The 19,650-nt window shown below is 35.1% G+C and overlaps 1 protein-coding gene across 1 annotated transcript in view; it reads left to right on the top strand.

Annotated features, from left to right (window-relative positions):
* The window catches only part of LOC136030668 (cobalamin trafficking protein CblD-like), a 62,754-nt gene that overhangs the window by 3,556 nt on the left and 39,548 nt on the right, over positions 1 to 19,650 (top strand). Inside the window, exon 3 of the mRNA XM_065709736.1 lies at positions 5,469 to 5,610. Coding sequence (XP_065565808.1) covers positions 5,469 to 5,610 — 142 coding nt within the window. The remainder of the gene's footprint in view (positions 1 to 5,468; positions 5,611 to 19,650) is intronic.

Raw genomic sequence — 19,650 nt, forward strand, 5'->3', positions numbered from 1 at the left:
TCTTGCAAGCATCATTAAGTTTGGTGTGTCTAGCTAGCAAGTCAATTAGACCTGGCGATTGGTCTACTGCAGTAGGTTACCTGAATGGTTTGCTCAGGTACTTCAAAACATACCAGACTCAAACTTTGTCACAGTGTAAATATAAGATAGACAAGAGCAGCAGTTTGTCCCCTCTGGATGAAAAAACAGCAAAAAAAAAATGTGCAACTATAATTCATTCTGCTGCATGCCTCAAGCATGTGAGATACATAAAAAATATATAATTTTCTTATTCATTTTTTTTCTTAAAATAAAAAAAAGGCACACTTTTCCAAGAATAAACTTCCTGCTTTTTTAAATTAATGTGAATTTCTTAGATATTTTGTCTATCTTTGTGTTGTATTTCAAAATAATCCTATTTTGTTTTGTTTTTTCACTTCAAATGTTGATTGTAGGCAAGAAGCAATTGATAAAAATTTATTTTACAGTAAAAAACAGTGTTTGAACAAGGTCATTTACCTTTGCTCATGCCCAATAATTTTCAGTAAAACCATTGCCTTGTTCTAAAAAAAAAAAAATATTGATGTAGAATTACATTCAATTAGTCCTCAGTACTAGTTCTTTAGACTTGTTCAGCACCTCCCAGAAATCCTCATAATCCACAATGTAGTAGGCTAGTCAAGTTTATGTTGCAAAAATTCAAACACCTTAGAATACCAACAAGATGATATTTTGTGTACGAAAAAAGGTTATATTCTCACCTATACCTGCAAAGAGCTAGAAGGTGGAGAGAGGATTCCCTACTGAATAAGATTAGTCTGAATTATCCTCTGCTGAACAAACAAGAAATCTAAATGCAGTCATGCAAAATCAAGATCAAAATTGCAAACATAATACATGGTGCAAACAAAGCATATGGACAATGACAACCAGACCCCTCCCCTCACGATCTTTTTTCGCCAAATATGTTAGATTAAAATTTTGAGATGAAATTTTGGTAAAATTCTAGTTAATTGACTTCTTGCTATCTCGGAAAGGGTTTAGGTTAGGAAAGTGAAACTTTCAGGGATGGGTCTACAGGCTAAAGTATGTATTGGGAAGGTATTTTAAAGTACCCACCTCCACTCCTTCTCCCTCTAGAGGGCCCTGAAATTTGCCTACATGACAGGTCTATACCTATTGAAATTGTGACAAAACAACATTTTACTTCAATTTTCAGCTACCAGTTGCCTTTTCTCTGCCTTTAGTTCTGAAAATGCAATTCCTGTTATTTGAGTAGAATTTTGAGCCATATTAATGTTTTTTTTTCAAAATTTAGGAAATGTATTTGCATATCTTTAAAACTGTATAAAATGGGATTGAGCAAAGTTATGAAGCTGAAAACAATTTTGTTATACTTCAATTAAGCAGAAGATCTATCTTGCAAAGTTTCAGTTTTATAATACACATATTTTTAAAGGTCATCAAAGGTCAGGGCCCTCTAGAGGGAGAAGGAGTGGAGGTAGGTACTTGAAAATACCTTCCCAGGACATACTGTAACCTGTAGACCCATCCCTGAAAGTTTTATTTTCCTAACCTAAACCCTTTCCAAGATAGCAAGAAGTCAATTAACTAGAATTTTACCTTCTAGTTAATTGACTTCTTGGTTTATGAGGTTTTAAAGATATGCAAATACATTTCCTAAATTTTGAAAAAAAAAATGTTGACATGGCTCAGAATTCTACTCAAATAACAGGAATTGTATTTTCAGAACTAAAGGCAGAGAAAAAGCAACTAGTAACTGAAAATTGAGGTAAAATGTTGTTTTGTCACAATTTCAATAGGTATAGACCTGCCATGTAGGCAAATTTCAGGGCCCTCTAAAGGGCTGAAGGAGTGGAGGTGGGTACTTTAAAATACCTTCACGGGACATACTTTAGCCTGTAGACCCATCCTTAAAAGTTTCATTTTACTAACCTAAATCCTTTCCGAGATAGCAAGAAGTCAATTAACTAGAATTTTACCGAAATTTTTTTCCAAATAGTACAAAGGTCATATAACTATGCCTTCAGGGTTTACAAAGCCCCCACAGCCCCAAAGGCACGGACTGTAAGTTACACAACTGGTCCATTGTTAAAATGTTAGGTTTTTTATGGAAGGGTTGATCATATAAACTTTGGAAGGGGCCCATTCAATTGGAATTGAAAGGTTTCTTGCATATTTTCAGAGTCAATGGGATCGGAGGGAATTCAGTTCCCCCCTCCCCTTACACTCTTTTTTCCAAATATATTCGATCCATAATTTTGATATTGGCATTCTGTTCAGAATAGTCCAAAGGTCAGTTAACTATGCCTCCGGTATTGACACCCCTCCAGTCCTTGGGGCTATGGCTCTACTAGGTCACCAAAAAGGCTCAGGGGATCAAGGTGACACTTAAGGAAATGTTGAGTGCCGAGCACAATCAAAGCACTATGTTCTTGCTGGTTGTTGAAAGGGAATATCAGCAATATCTAAGGAATGGCTGAGGGTATTAAGTTGGAAAATTTAATGTATGTTGAGGAGATGTTGAAGGGAAATTGGTGGGCAACCCTCTCCCATCTTTGTCTATTTTAGGTGCCCCCCTCTGCTCAACAGTTACCAAAACTTTGAAATTGTCATTCTGTTAAACTAGTCAAAAAGTCTAATAGCTTAAAAAAGGGGGAATGTTTGATTATGGGTTTATCCAAAACGACTAAAGGCAAAAACTTGTACCTCATTAAAAAGTTTCATGTTATACATATCTGTAGATAGCCAAGCGCCAATCTGTCCAACTTACGGCTTGGAGGTATGACTGAACAGAAGATTATCTTGAACCTGGTTTTAAAATTTGTATCAAGGTCGATGCTTGATGTATTAAGAGCCAAGACAATTGTCAGAAAGGCAGTGAGTTCTTCACCCACGGCGCTCTTTTAAAAGCTAAAGAGGTATTACACGGTGAGCTTGCAATCAGTTCTAGATTAATCAAAGGTCAAAAGGACGATGATAATGTTTTAGATTTATGTAAATGGTTTGCTAGTGGCTGAAGAGAAACGAGTCATGCCAATATTTGTAATTTACTTGCCGAGTGATATAGCAACTGGTGCAGCAACTGGAGTCCCTTCAACTCCAGTATTATAAAAGAGTGTTTGGTCTACATCAGACAACTCATTCACAGATTCTGAAAGGTGATATGGGCCGGTTTTCTTTAAAGCTAAGTAGGTATATTTTAATGCTTAGATTCTGGTTGAAGTTAACTAAGAGTAATGAAGATAGACTAGTAAGAGTGGCATTTGAAGAGATGTTGAAATGTGGTTTAAAAACCTCGTGGCTATCCCAAATTAAATCATTACTAGAAAAAGTAGGAATGCCTTATTTATGGAATAATGGTCTTTGCTCTCATGATGTACCAACAAATTTAGAAAGCCAGGTACGATTTATATTAGAGAGTCAGGAAATTCAGCATTGGCAAGGGCTGGTTTTTAATTCTACAACACTACAACATTATAATCAGGCAAAACCTAGTTTTGGGGAGGAAGTTTATTTTAAATTTAATTTACCGGCTATGGTTCTACGTCGTTGGATTCAGCTTAAGGCAAATTGTCTTCCAATCCAGAACAGGCAAAAAACGTTCGACAAAAATAAAATGATAGTTGGTCCTGATAGGCGGTATGTTTGTCCCCTTTGTAAAGTTGATGATGAAGACTTGGATCATTTTCTCCGGAAATGCCCGGTGCTCTTGGATTTACGGGAAATTTATTTGCATGGAATTAATTTGATGCTTCCGGGTACTCTACAAAATAGTAACCCGACCACAATATTTCGAATGGGAGTATATATAGATAAATCTTTAATAAGAAGAAAAAGTTTTATATGATTAATTTCTTTTGTAGTTAGATTAGGTACTTTTTGCGTTGAATTCTGTTTTTTTGTGCGTGTTCCTACTGTTGTTAATTTCCTTGGTTGTTTGTTATTTATTTATATTTTTGTGTGTATATGGCCCACGGGTTTTTGAAATACACTATCTATCTATCTATCTATACCTGTTATTGGTGATACGGTTACTGCTTCTGTGGTCTCGCAAGTGAATGAACTCAATCGAAGAATCGACGGGTTTATCCAGGCAAAAACTAATAAACAGGAGGAATCTGGCTTTACTACCCCCCACGCACCTCCTAATCAACTCCTGCGTAACGCAAAAGCACTTGCATATGATCTAATTTTGAAGAACTGTCCATGCTTGTCTTCACCAGAACAAGGGAAGCAATTTTAGACCGTCTACCTCCGGTTGCTTCGAAAGATATTGAACAACTAAAGCGTTGAAAGTTGTCATACGAAGCTAAAGTGCAGCCAATTATGTTGATGAAAGTGTGAAACAGTCCCAGAAAAATATAACAGCCTCATATAAAATTTACTGTTTAAAAAAGTAGGGTTGAGAGAAAGAGTCAAACTTTAGCGCAAAGAGCAAGGCGTTGAAGAGGGAACAGCCCCTTTCATATACGGGGTAATTTCTGTTCGTTTTAAGTTTTAATGTCGCTCCTTACTTTCAGTTAAAAAAACTTGTTTTTTTATTTAATTATTATTATAGACGAGTAAATAAATCTTAAAATGACTAAAATCAAATTGAATTTTCAAATAAAACTCAAAAGCAACAAAATTACTATGTGCCCTTAGTCTAAATCGTAAAAGTCTAAAGCTTGTTGCGTCATTTGTGGTTTACTGAAAACAAAAATTCATTACAAATATTCTGTTTTATGTTAAACATTGAAATATAAAAATTTAACTGCAGTGAATTAAAGCTTGTATTGCTGAGTTTCCGTGAATTATTATTAGTCTATATTAAATATTCATTTAATTTTTATAACTTCCTTCCAGTTATCTTGATTATTATAGTGGTATTTTATTTATTTGTGGTCGATGTTACGAAAAACAAAAGCTTAGTGTTCAATATACAGATAGCTTAACACAAAACGTAAATGACTCACCAGGGTTTAGAGTTTTACGGTTAGCGATGGGGGGAAATGGCAGTGGGCAAACTTTTGATTGGAGCAACTTTGTTCGTTTTAAGTTTTACTTGAATATTCATTTCAATTTTTGGTCATTTTAATATATGTTTATTCATCTTTATTAGTACCTTTCATTTCTATGTTTGCCATCATCGTTTATTCTAATTTCTGTTCGTTTGGATTTCATCTATTCTTTAATAGTTCTGGTCGTTTTGGGTTTGAAATACCGCATTATAAGAATTTATTTTAGCTAGTCTTAAGTTTAATACGGGCCTTTGCTTTTCTTTGAAAAACTTTCTTGCAAAAGTTTTGCTTTAACGAATTTTAGGAAAAGTCGGTAAAAGCTTGTCAGATAGATTTAAAAGAAAGAATACTTAGACCTTTATGTAGAGAAATTTAATTAGCCATGAAATTTCAAGGTTAAATCATTTTTGGATACAAGTAGTTCTTATAGAACTGAAAAAATGAATTTGTTGCTTTTTTTCTTAGCTGGCTCATACAAGAAGAACTCTGAGTTTAAATGTGACAATTCAACAAGTTTCAAACCAGTTGCAGCTGGCCTGTCGCTCTTTTTCCAGTGGTAATAGAAACAATCCTAATTCTGGGATTTCAGAAGACATTGCAGAAAAAGGCAGGTATTTCTTATTTTTTCATCTTTGGGAACATGTACTTAAAGAAAGAGTGCTCTATAGTTGAAAATCAACTGTTCGGCATAAAAGATACACGCCAATTATTGGTGTTATTTATATTGTAACCTTCATAAATGTTAAGCAATAAATCATAATAGTCTTAAATGCATTAAAATAAAAAGATTTTGCGAATTTAAATTAACATATTTTTTATATGTGTTAAAAAATTTAACGTAATACAACTGTTGATCTTCTTCCTCTGCTAAGCTTTTCAGCCTAATAAGATTTTCAGTCAAAACTGTTCAGCCCTTTTCCTTTTGACTCTTTATAAGAGATGCGTTGTGGTAATACTGGCTGCGTTGCAACCACTACTACGAGTGGTTGCCAGTTGTTCATTGTGAGATAGCTTGGTTTCAATTAAATGTCTTGCTGTAAATCTTTTGATTCCAGGAACTGAATGATCAAGGTGTGTATTTCGAGTTCACTACTCTTTGTGGGGTTAAGGCTGTTAGGTCATTGACTGATGGTGGAATTTTCTGGTATTTGAAGTACTTTAACAGTTTACTTTAAAGGACAAGCTGTTCAGGCGTCAGCATATTGCATTCATATAGACAATGGCCAATTGTTTTATTTCTTATATTGCAATGTCTGCAAAGTGGGGAGAGGAAATTAAACTAGCAGAATTTGAGAACTGATAGGATAAAGCCTATAGTTCTAGCTCATTAGCACCTGAACGGATTCTGTGGCAAATTTTTAAGTGGTACTTATTGGGGAAAGGTGATAATTTTGATTTATTATTAGTAGATGAGCCTCTGATAATCTCATCTGATATGTATATCTGACGGGGGTAGGTATCCCACTTGGCTGGTCAATATTTAGGAATACTTTTTCCTATTTTATCTGCCTGATGACAAGTGCCTTGGAATATGCTGGAATTATGTCATTATTCCTATTTAAGTAAGTGCATTTTTGAGACTAAGACAATAGAAAGTATGTGTCCGTTTTGTATTTACATGCCATATCCAGGAAGTCTAGGCTTGACGTTGAATCTGAATACATCATATTTGTTTTTGTATATTATGACTCATAGTATTCCTAACATATTCCAAAGTCATGGTGTTTATCTCAGCTGACATGATAGAAACATTATCAAAGAGTTTCTCTCACCCATTGTAATATTAAGGGATGAGAGATAAGCTCCAAATGAAATCTTAATATTTATTGTAGTCTCATCAACAGAAATTGGGAAATGGTTATTGTAAGTAATTTTATTATGTTAAGCAAAGTTTTCCTGTGTAGCATATATTAGGTGGAGGTAAGTTCTTTTGTCCAATATGAGAAATTCGTATTTATTATGAGAAGGGTTCAAATCAATGGAGGGGTTAGGGAGAACGTGGGGGCAATAGATCTGGCTAGCACTGTAAGTCAAATTTGAGTACTTGTAAACTCAAGTGTGATGGCTCTATGAGAACCCGACCGATATGGATTTTTGGGGTGCGATACCGAATTAATTTGCCGATAAGTTGCCCTCCGGAAAAAAGCCTTGCATTATCTATCCATATTCATGCTCACATGTTTGTTCCTGGTCTATTGCACACCAGAGAACAGCCTCAATAATTTATTGTGGATTCCAAATAATGCAAAACCGATTTATTTAGAAAAGATCAACAAAAACAATTAAATCAAATAATGTTCTATTCTGGACAGTGGTTGATAAGCACAGTCCAAATGGAGCAAGTTGTAATGGAGAAAGCACAATTTTTCAACATTTTCTCCTTTAAAGACCTTCGTTTTATCATCATAAGCGTTCCCATCTGTGCACAAAACTCTTTCGCTAGAGACATGAGAAGGCGGGCAGCAGAGATATTTCCGAGCAAGTTGTGCTAGTCTCTTGAAACGACTGTTGGCACTCGAGTACCTTTCTAGTTTCTGATTAATATTATCTGCTGACTCTTCTTCCTTACTTGTTGAAGTTGCGAGCGGGTTGTCAAATAGGCAGTCAATTAAATTTGATGTGTCTCTTCTCCTTTGTTTCAGATTTTCCTCCTCTTCTGTTGCAGTGGCTAATTTTGTTTCTTCCAATTTCTGACTGTGTGTTTCTTCTTGTGGCCATCTTTTAGCGTTACAGAGTGCCTCTTGATTTAGGGAGTCGGCGCTTGTATCTGGGATCAAGGAGACAAGCAAGAAAAACTCTTCTGGTTGTACGCTCTTGAACTCACCATACATTTCGAACATAGTTGCACCGGGTATGTATTGATAAGTCTTGACTTAACAAATATACTTGGACTTCATTTGACTCACCTCTGCTGCTGCTCTTTCCACCATGGTCAGACTTAACTGGTGGCTCTGCCCCAAGGACTTGACAAACAAAACTTACCTGAGGAAAACCGGCACCATCTTCTGCATAAATTGCACAAGAACAAAAATTGGTCGGTATCCGGTAATTTTTTCCTATAACCGATAGTGACACTGACCCCCATATTGGCCAGCTGATACATTGGTTGGACCTTAGCTTATATACATGGATGGAACTCTTTGCCAGTTATGCAGGGTTTGTGAGCTGTTGGCTTCGATTTTTGAGAAACAATTAATTAGGAGGAATTTTCTTCTGTCATTTATTGATGATAAACTACTCCCTTTATGCAGAAACTTAGCGATTGTATGCAGAAAGAAGTTGAAACACGCTTGCCTTTGTATTATTATTATCATAACAGATACTATTATATATTCATACTGGAGAGGGTCAGGGGAAGTCTTCTCATAAATGTTTTCTTTGCTACTTATTTTATTTTTCAAGTTGGTGCCGTTTTGACCACCAGGCTTTTTTGTGTGTTCTGGTTTAATGTTCTTTGTTTTGTCTTGTGGAGAGCATGATTTGCTGATTTAGTCAGAATAGATGTTAAAACTATGGCGTGTGTATCAAACGTATATTTGAAAGATATGACCCCTGAGAGGGATTTAGGATTTGACCATTTAGCTTATCCTCGAACTTTGCCCAGTTTGCTTTTAGATTTTATGTAGTGGGTTGTTTGTGGCTAAACTTTTGCATGTTCGTTTATTGTAGAAATAATTGTAAAGTGGCCTTTGAGGATATTATCTATATTGTTCACGTGAATTTTATTCTATATATTTTTATTTTGTGGAACAATTTATGTTTAATTGTGAAACTTTTCACTTATAACATCAAAGTAGGTATTTAAATTTGAGGAAGTTGCACTTGCTGATCAATATTATCTTATATGAAACTTTCAGTAAATTTTACTACTTTATTTGTTGCTTATTCTCCCAAAGCAGGTTATGGGCATTAAAATACCCACATGCTATTAGATTTGTCAACATATTAGAATTAATTACATTAATGAAGGAATTGGTAGAATTTGCAATTTGGCCTTTAGGGTTATAATAGCTAATCATATAAGGATTGGTATTATTCAGCCACACTTTGAGTTCAATGGCATCAATATCATTATTAAGTACTAGAAAATCAATTCTGCCAAATTTTATGTCATTATTTATTCTTATGGCCACACAACCACCTTTTCTCTCAGATGGCCTGTCCTTTTTGAGGATAACGCATCCCGGGATTTTGGTCTGCCGGTTTTAAGCATGGTTAGCCGGTTTTCAGTACTATTTTATTCATGAAAGATATTAATTCATTAAATTTATTTTCTGAAAGTGATCTTACGTTCAATCGAAGTATTGAGACGTTTTGCTATGTGGCTTTAGTGTTCATTTGATTGGATTTTGATGTTTAAGTTTGCTAGGTGTAAAGCAAGGACCTATTTTGCTTGGCTGAGCATGTAATTGAGTAGGTACATTTTCGCCAAATTATTTAACTGTTGTTTTACGTGGCTGTGGAAGATTGAATGTGTCTATTGTGTCGAAATTTATTTTTAGTAAAAGACACATATTAGGCGTCAGCTTATTTAAGTACTCATTAGAATTGTCATTAATTATAGTGTTGTTTCCTGGTAAGGTTTCTGTTTAATTTCTGTTTAGGAGTGGTAGCCAAGGAAGGGCCTTTTTATATGAGGAGGAAGATGGGTTGGTTTGATAGAGGTTTTAGAAGGGAGGGCTGTTGCTCTGGGGAAGCTTAAGTTGGTTGTTCTTTGTGTGGCAGTCTAAGTTTGTTTGGTAGAAATTAGTGTCTGGATTGTGTGTACCGGTTTTGCTTCCTGAGCTGCAAATAGGCAAAGTGTGACTTTTTCAGCTGCTATTTGGAGAGTTAGTTTTTTCGTTGTCAGGGCTAAATCATTTATTTTTATATTCAGGGAGGCCTTTGCAGTTCATGCAAGTTGGGTGATCTTTCATGCAGTTTAGCGTTTCTTTGGGATCGGTTCAGAATTCAGAGTTTTAGTTATTCATTACCAAGTTTATAAAAAAAAAAAAAAAAAAAAAAACTTCGACATACTCTCCCTCGTAAGGTTCTATGGCCAGAAAAGAAAAACAGGAGGAAAAAAGTGAAGCAAATACAAAAAAAAAAACATTTTCAACGTAATGCATTTACATCTCGAAGATACTCAACATACGCTCACACACAAACGAACCAAAAATCCAATCATCCACCTCAAAATTTTCGAAACCATAACCTAGCCAGGGGAGTATCACATGATCTCAAAATGTTTTAAATTGCATGTATGAAACCAAGCCATGAGAGATGCAGTCTACCTATAAAATTGGTTATTTCGATAACTACCAGTCAATAAAGAAAGAAGTCGTTCTTCAAGGTATAAAATATCGTTAAAAGCAGAACGAAGTAGGAACATTCGCCTGTAACCAGAAAGAAAGGGTACTTAACGGTTATATAATAGATACTCGGGAAGTGAAGTTCGATGAATGCTAATGAAATGAAACAAAACATGATGAATGTATGATAGTTTAGAAACAAATTTGGGTTATATATTTGCACATTAGAGGGGAGGGGGTAAAGCAGAGCATATATGAAATGCGATAAAGCTAATGAAATAAAACAAAATATGATGAAAATATAATACTTTATTAGGAAAATTGTAAAATTTTAACTTAGAATTATGTACCCAGAACGCAGAAATGTCGTTAAGAATCGCGTTATAAGGAGGTCTTCCTTCTGCCATTGCTGCCGCTCGCCACATGTACTCTACTAAGTATGATTGTAAATGATGGCGCGATGTGCCTCGGTGTGGTTTATTACGCCACTTTGCGGAACCCCACATTCTCTCTACTTTTTGGGTAGGTAATGTAGCTTCTCATATGAGTACGGGTATACCTCATGAAGGAATTTTTGTACCAAAAAATGGATGTCATATACTTTGATCAGCTCATCAAGAGCTATCGATTGCCGTCGAAAAAAATATATCTGTCTTAATTCAAAAGTTGATTTTTTTGCCGTAGGCCAACTTTCTTACGTCACCACTTAGAAAGGAGCAAAGGATAAGCTCCAATTTCTTTAGCAGTGTGAGAACTTTTAAAGTTTATTAGGCACATCTGTGTGGCCGGGTAACTGCCGCATATATTTAACACTTATAGATTTTAAGCCATCTTCAATTTGAAAGTGATGCCTGCCTGCTTGCCTGCTAGAACGGAGCTTTCCACTCGAAAGCAGAAACATGGCTTGATGAAACGAAAGCTTGGCTGCAGAACTTCAGATACTCCTCTCTGACATAGGCTATATAACTCCCCTTCGCTTCGGACACCATAGGCTCTGGCTCGTGGACAAGCAAAAACCATCCTTTTTGGCCCCAGGCAAGAGTTCTGTGGAGCTTTTCAAAATGTAATGTCATATTCATCAATCCGGCCTGAGGTCCACACTTTCCGTAAAAACCGCACAGGTTAGACCCTTACCAGTTTCCAGGAATAAGCTGAGATCGGCGGCATAGAAAAAAAAAAAAAAACGGGACAAAACCAAAGTGTTGCTCTCGCAACACAATTACACGCACTTTTTGCTTATGTGTTTATCTTTTGATCCCACTTTGCCATTAGACCTTTGTTTATTCACTGAAACGAACTAGTTGGGATGAAAGTGAAATCAAGTCTGTCTTGAGATAACACCCTAATTCCAGCTGGGTGAAAAGCATTATCCAGTAGAATCAGTATAAATTCTGGATTCGTTGCTTGGTGATTTCTTTTGTTGCTTTAGTCTTAGGTAATTCTTTTTATATAAACTAAATAAAAAAAAACAACTATTTTTCAACTGAAAGTAAGGAGCGACATTAAAACTTGAAACGAACAGAAATTACTCCGTGTATGAAAGGGGATGTTCCCTTCTCAACGCCCCGCTCTTTACGCTAAAGTTTGGCTCTTTCTCACAATTCTACTTTATTAAACAGCAAAAAAATTTGTAAAATTCTAGTTAATTGAGTTCTTGCTATCTCAGAAAGAGTTTAGGCTGGAAATTGAAACTTTCAGGGATTTCAGACGTAGTTGCCCTCCAATTTTTCGGTTACTTAAAAAGACAACTAGAACTTTTAACTTTCAACGAACATTTTTATTAGGAAAAAATATATGTAACTTAAGAATTAACTTATGTAACAAACTTCTATATTTTTATTATGTATATGAGGGGTTTGTCCCCTTGTTAAAGCTTGCTCTTTACACTAAAGCTTAAGTTTTGTCCCAGTTCTTTAAGAATGACTCCTGAATCCGAAAGGCCGTAGAACAAATAGTGGAAATTACTAAAAATACTTTAGCATAGAGAGCGAGGTATATATGAGGAGAAGAACCCCTCATATGCATAATAATATCTGTTCGTTTTAAGTTTTAATGCTATTCCTTACTTTCAATTGAAAAAAACTTTTTCATGTTCATTTTTTCATTGTTTTTATATAGTAATGCTAGAAAATCCTGCGCCCCCTTTATTGAATTTCTCTTCCCCCATGACATATTCCTCCAAGGAAAGATCCTCCCACATAGCCCCTTCCCCTCAACCCCCCCCCCCCAAGCCAAAAAATCACCCTGAAAACGTCTGTACACGTCCCAATAACCATTACTGTATGTAAACACTGGTCAAAGTTTGTAACTTGTAGCCCCTCCCCCGGGGACTGTGGGGAGTAAGTCATCCCCTAAGGCATAGTTATTATGGTTTTCGACTATGTTGAACAAAATGGGTATCTCAAAAGTTTCATCCATTGACTTTGGGAAAAAAATGAGCGTGGGAGGGGGTCTAGGTGCCCTCCAATTTTCTTGGTCACTTAAAAATGGCACTAGAACCTTTCATTTCTGGCGACATTCTAAGACCACTTGGTCGATTGTCTTTGTCTTCAACAAAAATGCGAAATTTAACATTTTTGTAGATAGGAGCTTGAAACTTCTACAATAAGGTTATCTGATACGCTTTATCGGATTGTTTGATTTTCGCTGAGATCGTATGACTTTTAAGGGGTGTTTCCCCCCTATTTTCTAAAATGAGGCAAATTTTCTCAAGCTCGTAACTTGTGATGGGTAAAACTAATCTTGATGAAACTTATATATTTAAAATTAGCATTAAAATGAAATTCTTTTGATGTAACCATTGGTATCAAAATTCTATTTTTTAGAGTCTCGGTTACTATTGAGCCGGGTCGCTCCTTACTACAGTTCGTTACCACGAACTGTTTGACCAGTGGGTAAATTTTTCGTTGTTCATATTATTGACTGCGTTTTCGGTAAAATATCGAAAATACGAAACCCGGCGGAAGAAGTTGTAGAATGGTTAAGTTAGGTTATGCTATTTTAAGCCTTTTTTATACCCAAAAACTAGAAATATTTTGTTCATTTTTCAAGAGCTCAAAAAGGGCTTAAATTTGAATTTGCGATAGAGGCAATTATTATATTCGTAAATTTCTGTAAAAAAAGGCAACGAGTGGTATGTTCACTTTAGTCATAAGTCAATGATACGAACAACGAAAAACTTACCAACCAGTGGTTTAAGTACCACCTTTTTGGTTACACATTTACTAAAATCTTAATTTTTTGGAGAATCTTATAAAAAAAAAATATGAAGAATTGGCTGGGATAATGAGTTGCTACCCTGCAACAAAATTTAAAAAAGCTTAAAAGGAAAAGTGTGAATTTTAGTTTGTAAGCATAAGCCGACTGCTACTGGTAACAACTCACTGGAAAAAAAAAATTCCCCTTAGACTAACACAGCTGTGCACACTCCCTCCATCCCAATTGATTCAACCCCCCCCCCCTTTACCCTCCCTAGAAGTTCCCATTTTCCCTAAATCTTTCCTTACGACATCCCTCCCATGTGGGGATGACCTGCTCTTCGTTTCCGAAAAGCATTTCCGAAAAGTGTTTGAAATTCAAAATATTATATTCGTTTCCGTCGCAAATTCAGTTTGTATATTTCTATATACTATTCTATGTATATCCATATCACATGTTTCCCATACATTTATTGATTCTCGATTTTGTCACTGTCGATTCAATTTACTAGAAAGCCGTTTTTAACAAGATTGGTGTTAACATGGGTATATACATGGGTAAAATAAGAGAAAGAAGTATTATCTTTGACGGACCGTAAAGGACTTCAAATTGAATTTGCGACAAAAATTAATGCCATATTTGGATTCAGGAAGAAAATCTGATTCTATTGATAAGTATATTTCTTAGCTATCGGAATTTTTCGTTAATATAAATATTTACCGCCGTGGATGGGTGGTTGCCCACTTTGATAAAATCTTTTGCTTTGATTCGGCTTCTTTGCTTATATTTGATTTGGGAGGGGGCTCTGTAATTAATTTTCCCCCAGACACCATCAGCCCTAGGAATAGCTCTGACTGTGATCTCTATCATTTTATGTAGGTTTAATTTGGCTCATTTAAAGTTTTTGTGTAATATTGTTTTTGCACGATTGGGATTTTTGATCCATCTTTTTATTTTTGATATAATTGGCCAATTGGTCTATTCCAGTGGCGTCGTTGAGGGGGGAGGCAAAGGAGGGGTAGTTTCCCCCCAATAATTAAAAACAATTATTTATTAAGTAGTTATAGGACTTAGTAGCTATGTAGTGTTGCTCATTTTGGTAAAATTCTAGTTAATTGAATTCTTACTGTCTTGGAAAGGGTTTAGGTTAGGAAAATGAAACTTTCAGGGATGGGTCTACAGGCTAAAGTATGTCCCGGGAAGGTATTTTAAAGTACCCACCTCCACTCCTCCCTCTAGAGGGCCCTGAAATTTGCCTACATGACAGGTCTATACCTATTGAAATTTTGACAAAACAACATTTTCCCTTAATTTTCAGTTACTAGTTGCCTTTTCTCTGCCTTTAGTTCTGAAAATGCAATTCCTTTTATTTGAGTAGAATTTTGAGCCATCAATGTTTTTTTTTTTTCAAAATTTAGGAAATGTATTTGCATATCTTTAAAACCTTATAAAATGGAATTGAGCAAAGTTATGAAACTGAAAACAATTTCGTTGTACTTCAATTAAGCAGAAAGTCTATTATGCATGGTTTCACTTTTATAACACACATATTTTTAAAGGTCATCAAAGGTCAGGACCCTCTAGAGGGAGAAGGAGTTGAGGTAGTTGCTTCAAAAAACCTTCCCGGACATGCTTTAGTCTGTAGATTCATCCCTAAAAGCTTCATTTTCCTAACCTAAACCCTTTTTGAGATAGCAAGAAGTCAATTAACTAGAATCTTACCCTCGTTTTCAGTTTCGAACTTGCTCTTTATTTTGAGCAGATAATTTTTTTTTTATTAATCAGTGCTCATTTTTAACATATGGAAAACGAAAAAAAATAGCGGTCAATTACACTTTATGGTATGTTCGAATTAATATTTTTCTAAATATACTCCCTTTGAAACCTTATCATCAAGTAAAAATGTGAGTTTAGTTAATGGGAAAATTGAAGAATGTTCTATGCTTCCTGTTTTGCCAAACATGTTCAGGTGAATTTTCCTAAAATATATCAGTTCGAGATTAGATTCTCTTGTTTTAAAACTAGCAAAAGTGGAAATCAATAGTTGAATACACCCTCATCATCTGCAAAAAGAAGAGAAAGGGAATCATTGAAGAATAAGAAACTAAAGATACAGTGAATAGAATTTCCTGAATGAAAAAATAAATCATTAGAAAGAAAATAAGACTCAGTGCTTTTTATAATGGTATTCGTATTATAACTAGATTGACCAAATCGGTTGTAGTTTGGTCATTGAATTTGGTAGAGGGGGATCCGCTCCAGGAATCATTAATTGCTCTAATTTTTATTTCCAGTATTTAGTTGAAAATGTGATTATTTTATTAGTCACTGAAACGCCTAATAAGCGCTGATAGAGTCCTATTCCTTGCGTATTGGAATCACATACTAAAGCATAGATATTGAACAGCCTGTATGTACAATACCATCCTGACTTCTCACTACCTTCGCTTTTCTAAATGTGTTAGGAATTACGACTGAAATTTGTTGCATTTCACGTAACGTCAGCGCTACTTGTGGGACATTTATCTCTGCATCAGCATGCTGGAAATATCTGCTGAGGATAGAATAAATTGGATTTAAACAAAATATGTATATCTTTCTCAAAATTAGAAATTTTGTGAGCACGTATAAGCGGTACCAACCCATTCTCTTTCTATCATTATCAGTTTTACCCTAGGAGAACGTGCTTTACTTGTGAAGGGAATTTTAGACATAAAAACGATATTCAGTGTAACTCTTCCCGGAAATCTGTCCACCTCCTACCCTGATTCACACAAGAAAAACTTTCGTGCAATTTTTATAGGATTTGCTTTTTTTTTTAACAAATATACAAAAGGGAAGTTAGTTTTCAAACTCAAGGAGTCATTTCTTTCATTCAATTTGGCATCCCTGATAATTTTTAGTTAATTTAAGGTTTCTGCAGTAATGTTGCCAAGAATTGTTCAGATTTTCTGGATATTCTTAGTCAAACAATACCCAAGGGATAAATTAATAATTTTAGCTCTAATATTCGAATACTTTCAAATCTAAAATACTGTCGCTATTTAAATGCGGGGAATATGTCACAATACAATGTTTCACAATATGTTATAATACTTTGAATTATCCTGTATATTTACTTAGACAACGCTATTGCGCTGCCTATGTTTTCTTTTTCGGCTTTGAACCGCTGATATCAATGCTATATTAATATAAATCCATAAACCCGCAAACAGATCGATTTGATAAAAACGTAAATAATATTGCAATAAACCACGTACATTATAAGTTTAGTAAAACAAATTAAATATTACAGAGTCAAAATCCATTCAGGATTACGAGCAAATGAATAGCGCGATACCCGGGGCTTTTAGAATAGAGCTTGGTGCAATTATGAGATTGAGCATCCTGTTCTGAGGGTGGGGGTCGGAGATGCCACTTTTCTTTGAGCCAGAACTATGTATATTCACGCCATGGTGGCAATATGTGGCTAGCCCACCCTAGAAAACAATTCCAGGGGGTGGGTTATTATTAGAGGTAAATTTAAGCCCTATATAGAGGTATTTCTGGAAGGTCTTAATGAAAATGTCTTGTTTCTGATGCTCTATTAGCCACATACACATAGTTTTTAACCACATATAAAAAGTTTTGGCTCAAAGAAACGTGGCATTTTCATTAAAACCTTTTGAAAATAACCGAATGCAAAAATATTTTTCTTTTTTCTTTATTTGTTTTTCATTTTCTCAAATATGATTTTGCTAGCATCAAGATTTAAATTAATGGAATGTAACAGGCCGGTGCATCCAATAGAGTAATTGCAACGAAGCATTTTTATTAAGACTTCACAGAAATACCTCTTAATAGGGCTTAAAATTCCCTTAATAACAACCCACCCCCACTGGAATTGATAGCTAGGGTGGGCTAGCCACATATTGTCACGGTGGTGTGAATATGCATAGTCTTGGCTCAAAGAAATATGGTATTTTCATGAAAACCTTTTGGAAATAACCTAATGCAAAATTTCGTTACTTTTTTCTTCGTATGCGTGCTTCATTTTTTTTAATGTGATTTTGCTAGTATCAAGACTTAAATTAATGAAATTTAACAGACAGGCGCAACCAAGAGAGCAATAGAAACGTTGTATTTTCATTAATACCACCCGGAAATACTCCTTAATAGGGCTTTAATTTACCTCTGATAACAACACACCCCCTCTGAAATTGCTTATTAGGGTCGGTAGCCACATATTCCCACGTTGGCGTACATATGCATAGTCTTGGCTCCATGAAACGTGGAATTTTTGTTAAAGCATTTCGGAAATAACCGAATGCAAAAATTTTTTTCTTCATTTGTATGTTTCATTATTTTTAAATGTGATTTTGCTAGTATCAAGATTAAAATTATTGAGAAGTAACAAGCAGGTGCATGCAATAGAGCAATATAAACGAGGCATTTTCTTTAATAACTCCCAGAAATACCTCTTAATAGGGCTTAAGTTTTCCTTTAATATCAACCGCCCCCTCTAGTATTGGTTGCTATGGTTGGCTAGCCACACATTGTCACGGTGAGGTGAATATGCATAGTCGTAGCTCACAGAAGCGTGGTATTTTCATTAAAACCTTTAAGAAATGACCGAATACAAAAATATTTCTCTTTTTTCTTCATTTGTATGTTTCATTTTTAAAATGAGATTTTTCTAGTATCAAGGTTTAAATTAATGGAATGTAACAGAAAGGTGCATCTAATAGAGCAAAAGAAAGGAGGCATTTTCATTAAGACCTTCCAGAAATATGTCTTAACACGGCTTAAATTGACCTCCAATAGACACCCACCCCTCTAGAATTGCTTGCTAGGGTAGGCTAGCCACTTATTGCCACGGTGGTGTGAATATGCAGAGTCTTGGCTCCAAGAAATGTAGCCTTTTCATTAAAACGTTTCAGAAATAACCGAATGCAAAAATCTGTCTATTTTTTCTTCGTTTGCATGTTTAATTTTTTTGAATGTGATTTTCTATTATCAAGATTAAAATTAATGAAATGCAACAGGCAGGTGCATCCAATAGAGCAATAGAAACCAGGCATTTTCTTTAAGACCTCCCAAAAATAAGGCATTTTCATGAAGACATACCAGAAACTTCTTAATAGGGCTCAAATTTACCTCCAACGACAACCCATCCCCTCTTGAATTTCTTGCTAAGGTAGGCTAGCCACATAATGCCCTGATGGCGTTAATATGCATAGTCTTGGCTCCAAGAAACATGGAATTTTCATTAAAACCATCGTAAATAGCCGATTGCAAAAATCTGTCTTTTTTCTTCGTTTGCATGTGTAATTTTTAAATGTGATTTTGCTAGATTTAAATTAATAGAATTTAATAGGCAGGTTTATCTAATAGAGCAATAGAAATGAGGCATTTTTAATTGGGCTTAAATTTACCTCTAATAACAATCCACCCTCTCTGGAATTGCTTGCTATGATGGGCTAGCCATATATTAATGTGGGGGCGGAAATATGCATAGTCTTGGTGGCTCAAAGAAACATGGTATTTTCACGAATACCTCTCAGAATTAACCATATGCAAAAATCTGTCTCTTTACTTTGTTTCTATATTTCATTTTTTGAATTTGATTTTGCTAATACCAAGGTTTAAATTAATGGAATCTAATAGGCAGGTGTCTCCAATAGAGCAATTGAAGCGAGGTAGTTTTATTAAGACCTCCAAGAAATACCTCTTAATAGGTTTTGAATTTACCTCTAATAAAAACGCACCCCCTCTAGAATTGCTTGCTATGATGGGCTCGCCACATATTGCCGTAGTGGCGTGAATATGCATAGTTTTGGCTCAAAGAAAAATGGTATTTTCATTAAAACCTTTCTGAAATAACTAAATGCAAAAATCTGTCTCTTTTTTTCGTTTTCATGTTTCTTATTTTAAAATTTGAATTTACTAGCATCAAGATTGAAATTAATGGAATATAACAGGCAGGTGCATGAGTCTATTTACTAGGATGGGCTATCCGATTATTGCCATGGTGGTGTTAATAAGCATAGTCTTGGCTAAAAGAAACGTAGCATTTTCATTAAAACCTCTGAAATAACCGAACCGCAAAAATCTGTCTTTTTTCATCGTTTGCATGTTTAATTTTTTAAATGTGATTTTGCCAGCATGAAAATTTAAAC

The sequence above is a fragment of the Artemia franciscana genome, chromosome 8, assembly GCF_032884065.1.
Source record: "Artemia franciscana chromosome 8, ASM3288406v1, whole genome shotgun sequence".
NCBI classification, from domain to species: Eukaryota; Metazoa; Arthropoda; class Branchiopoda; order Anostraca; family Artemiidae; genus Artemia; species Artemia franciscana.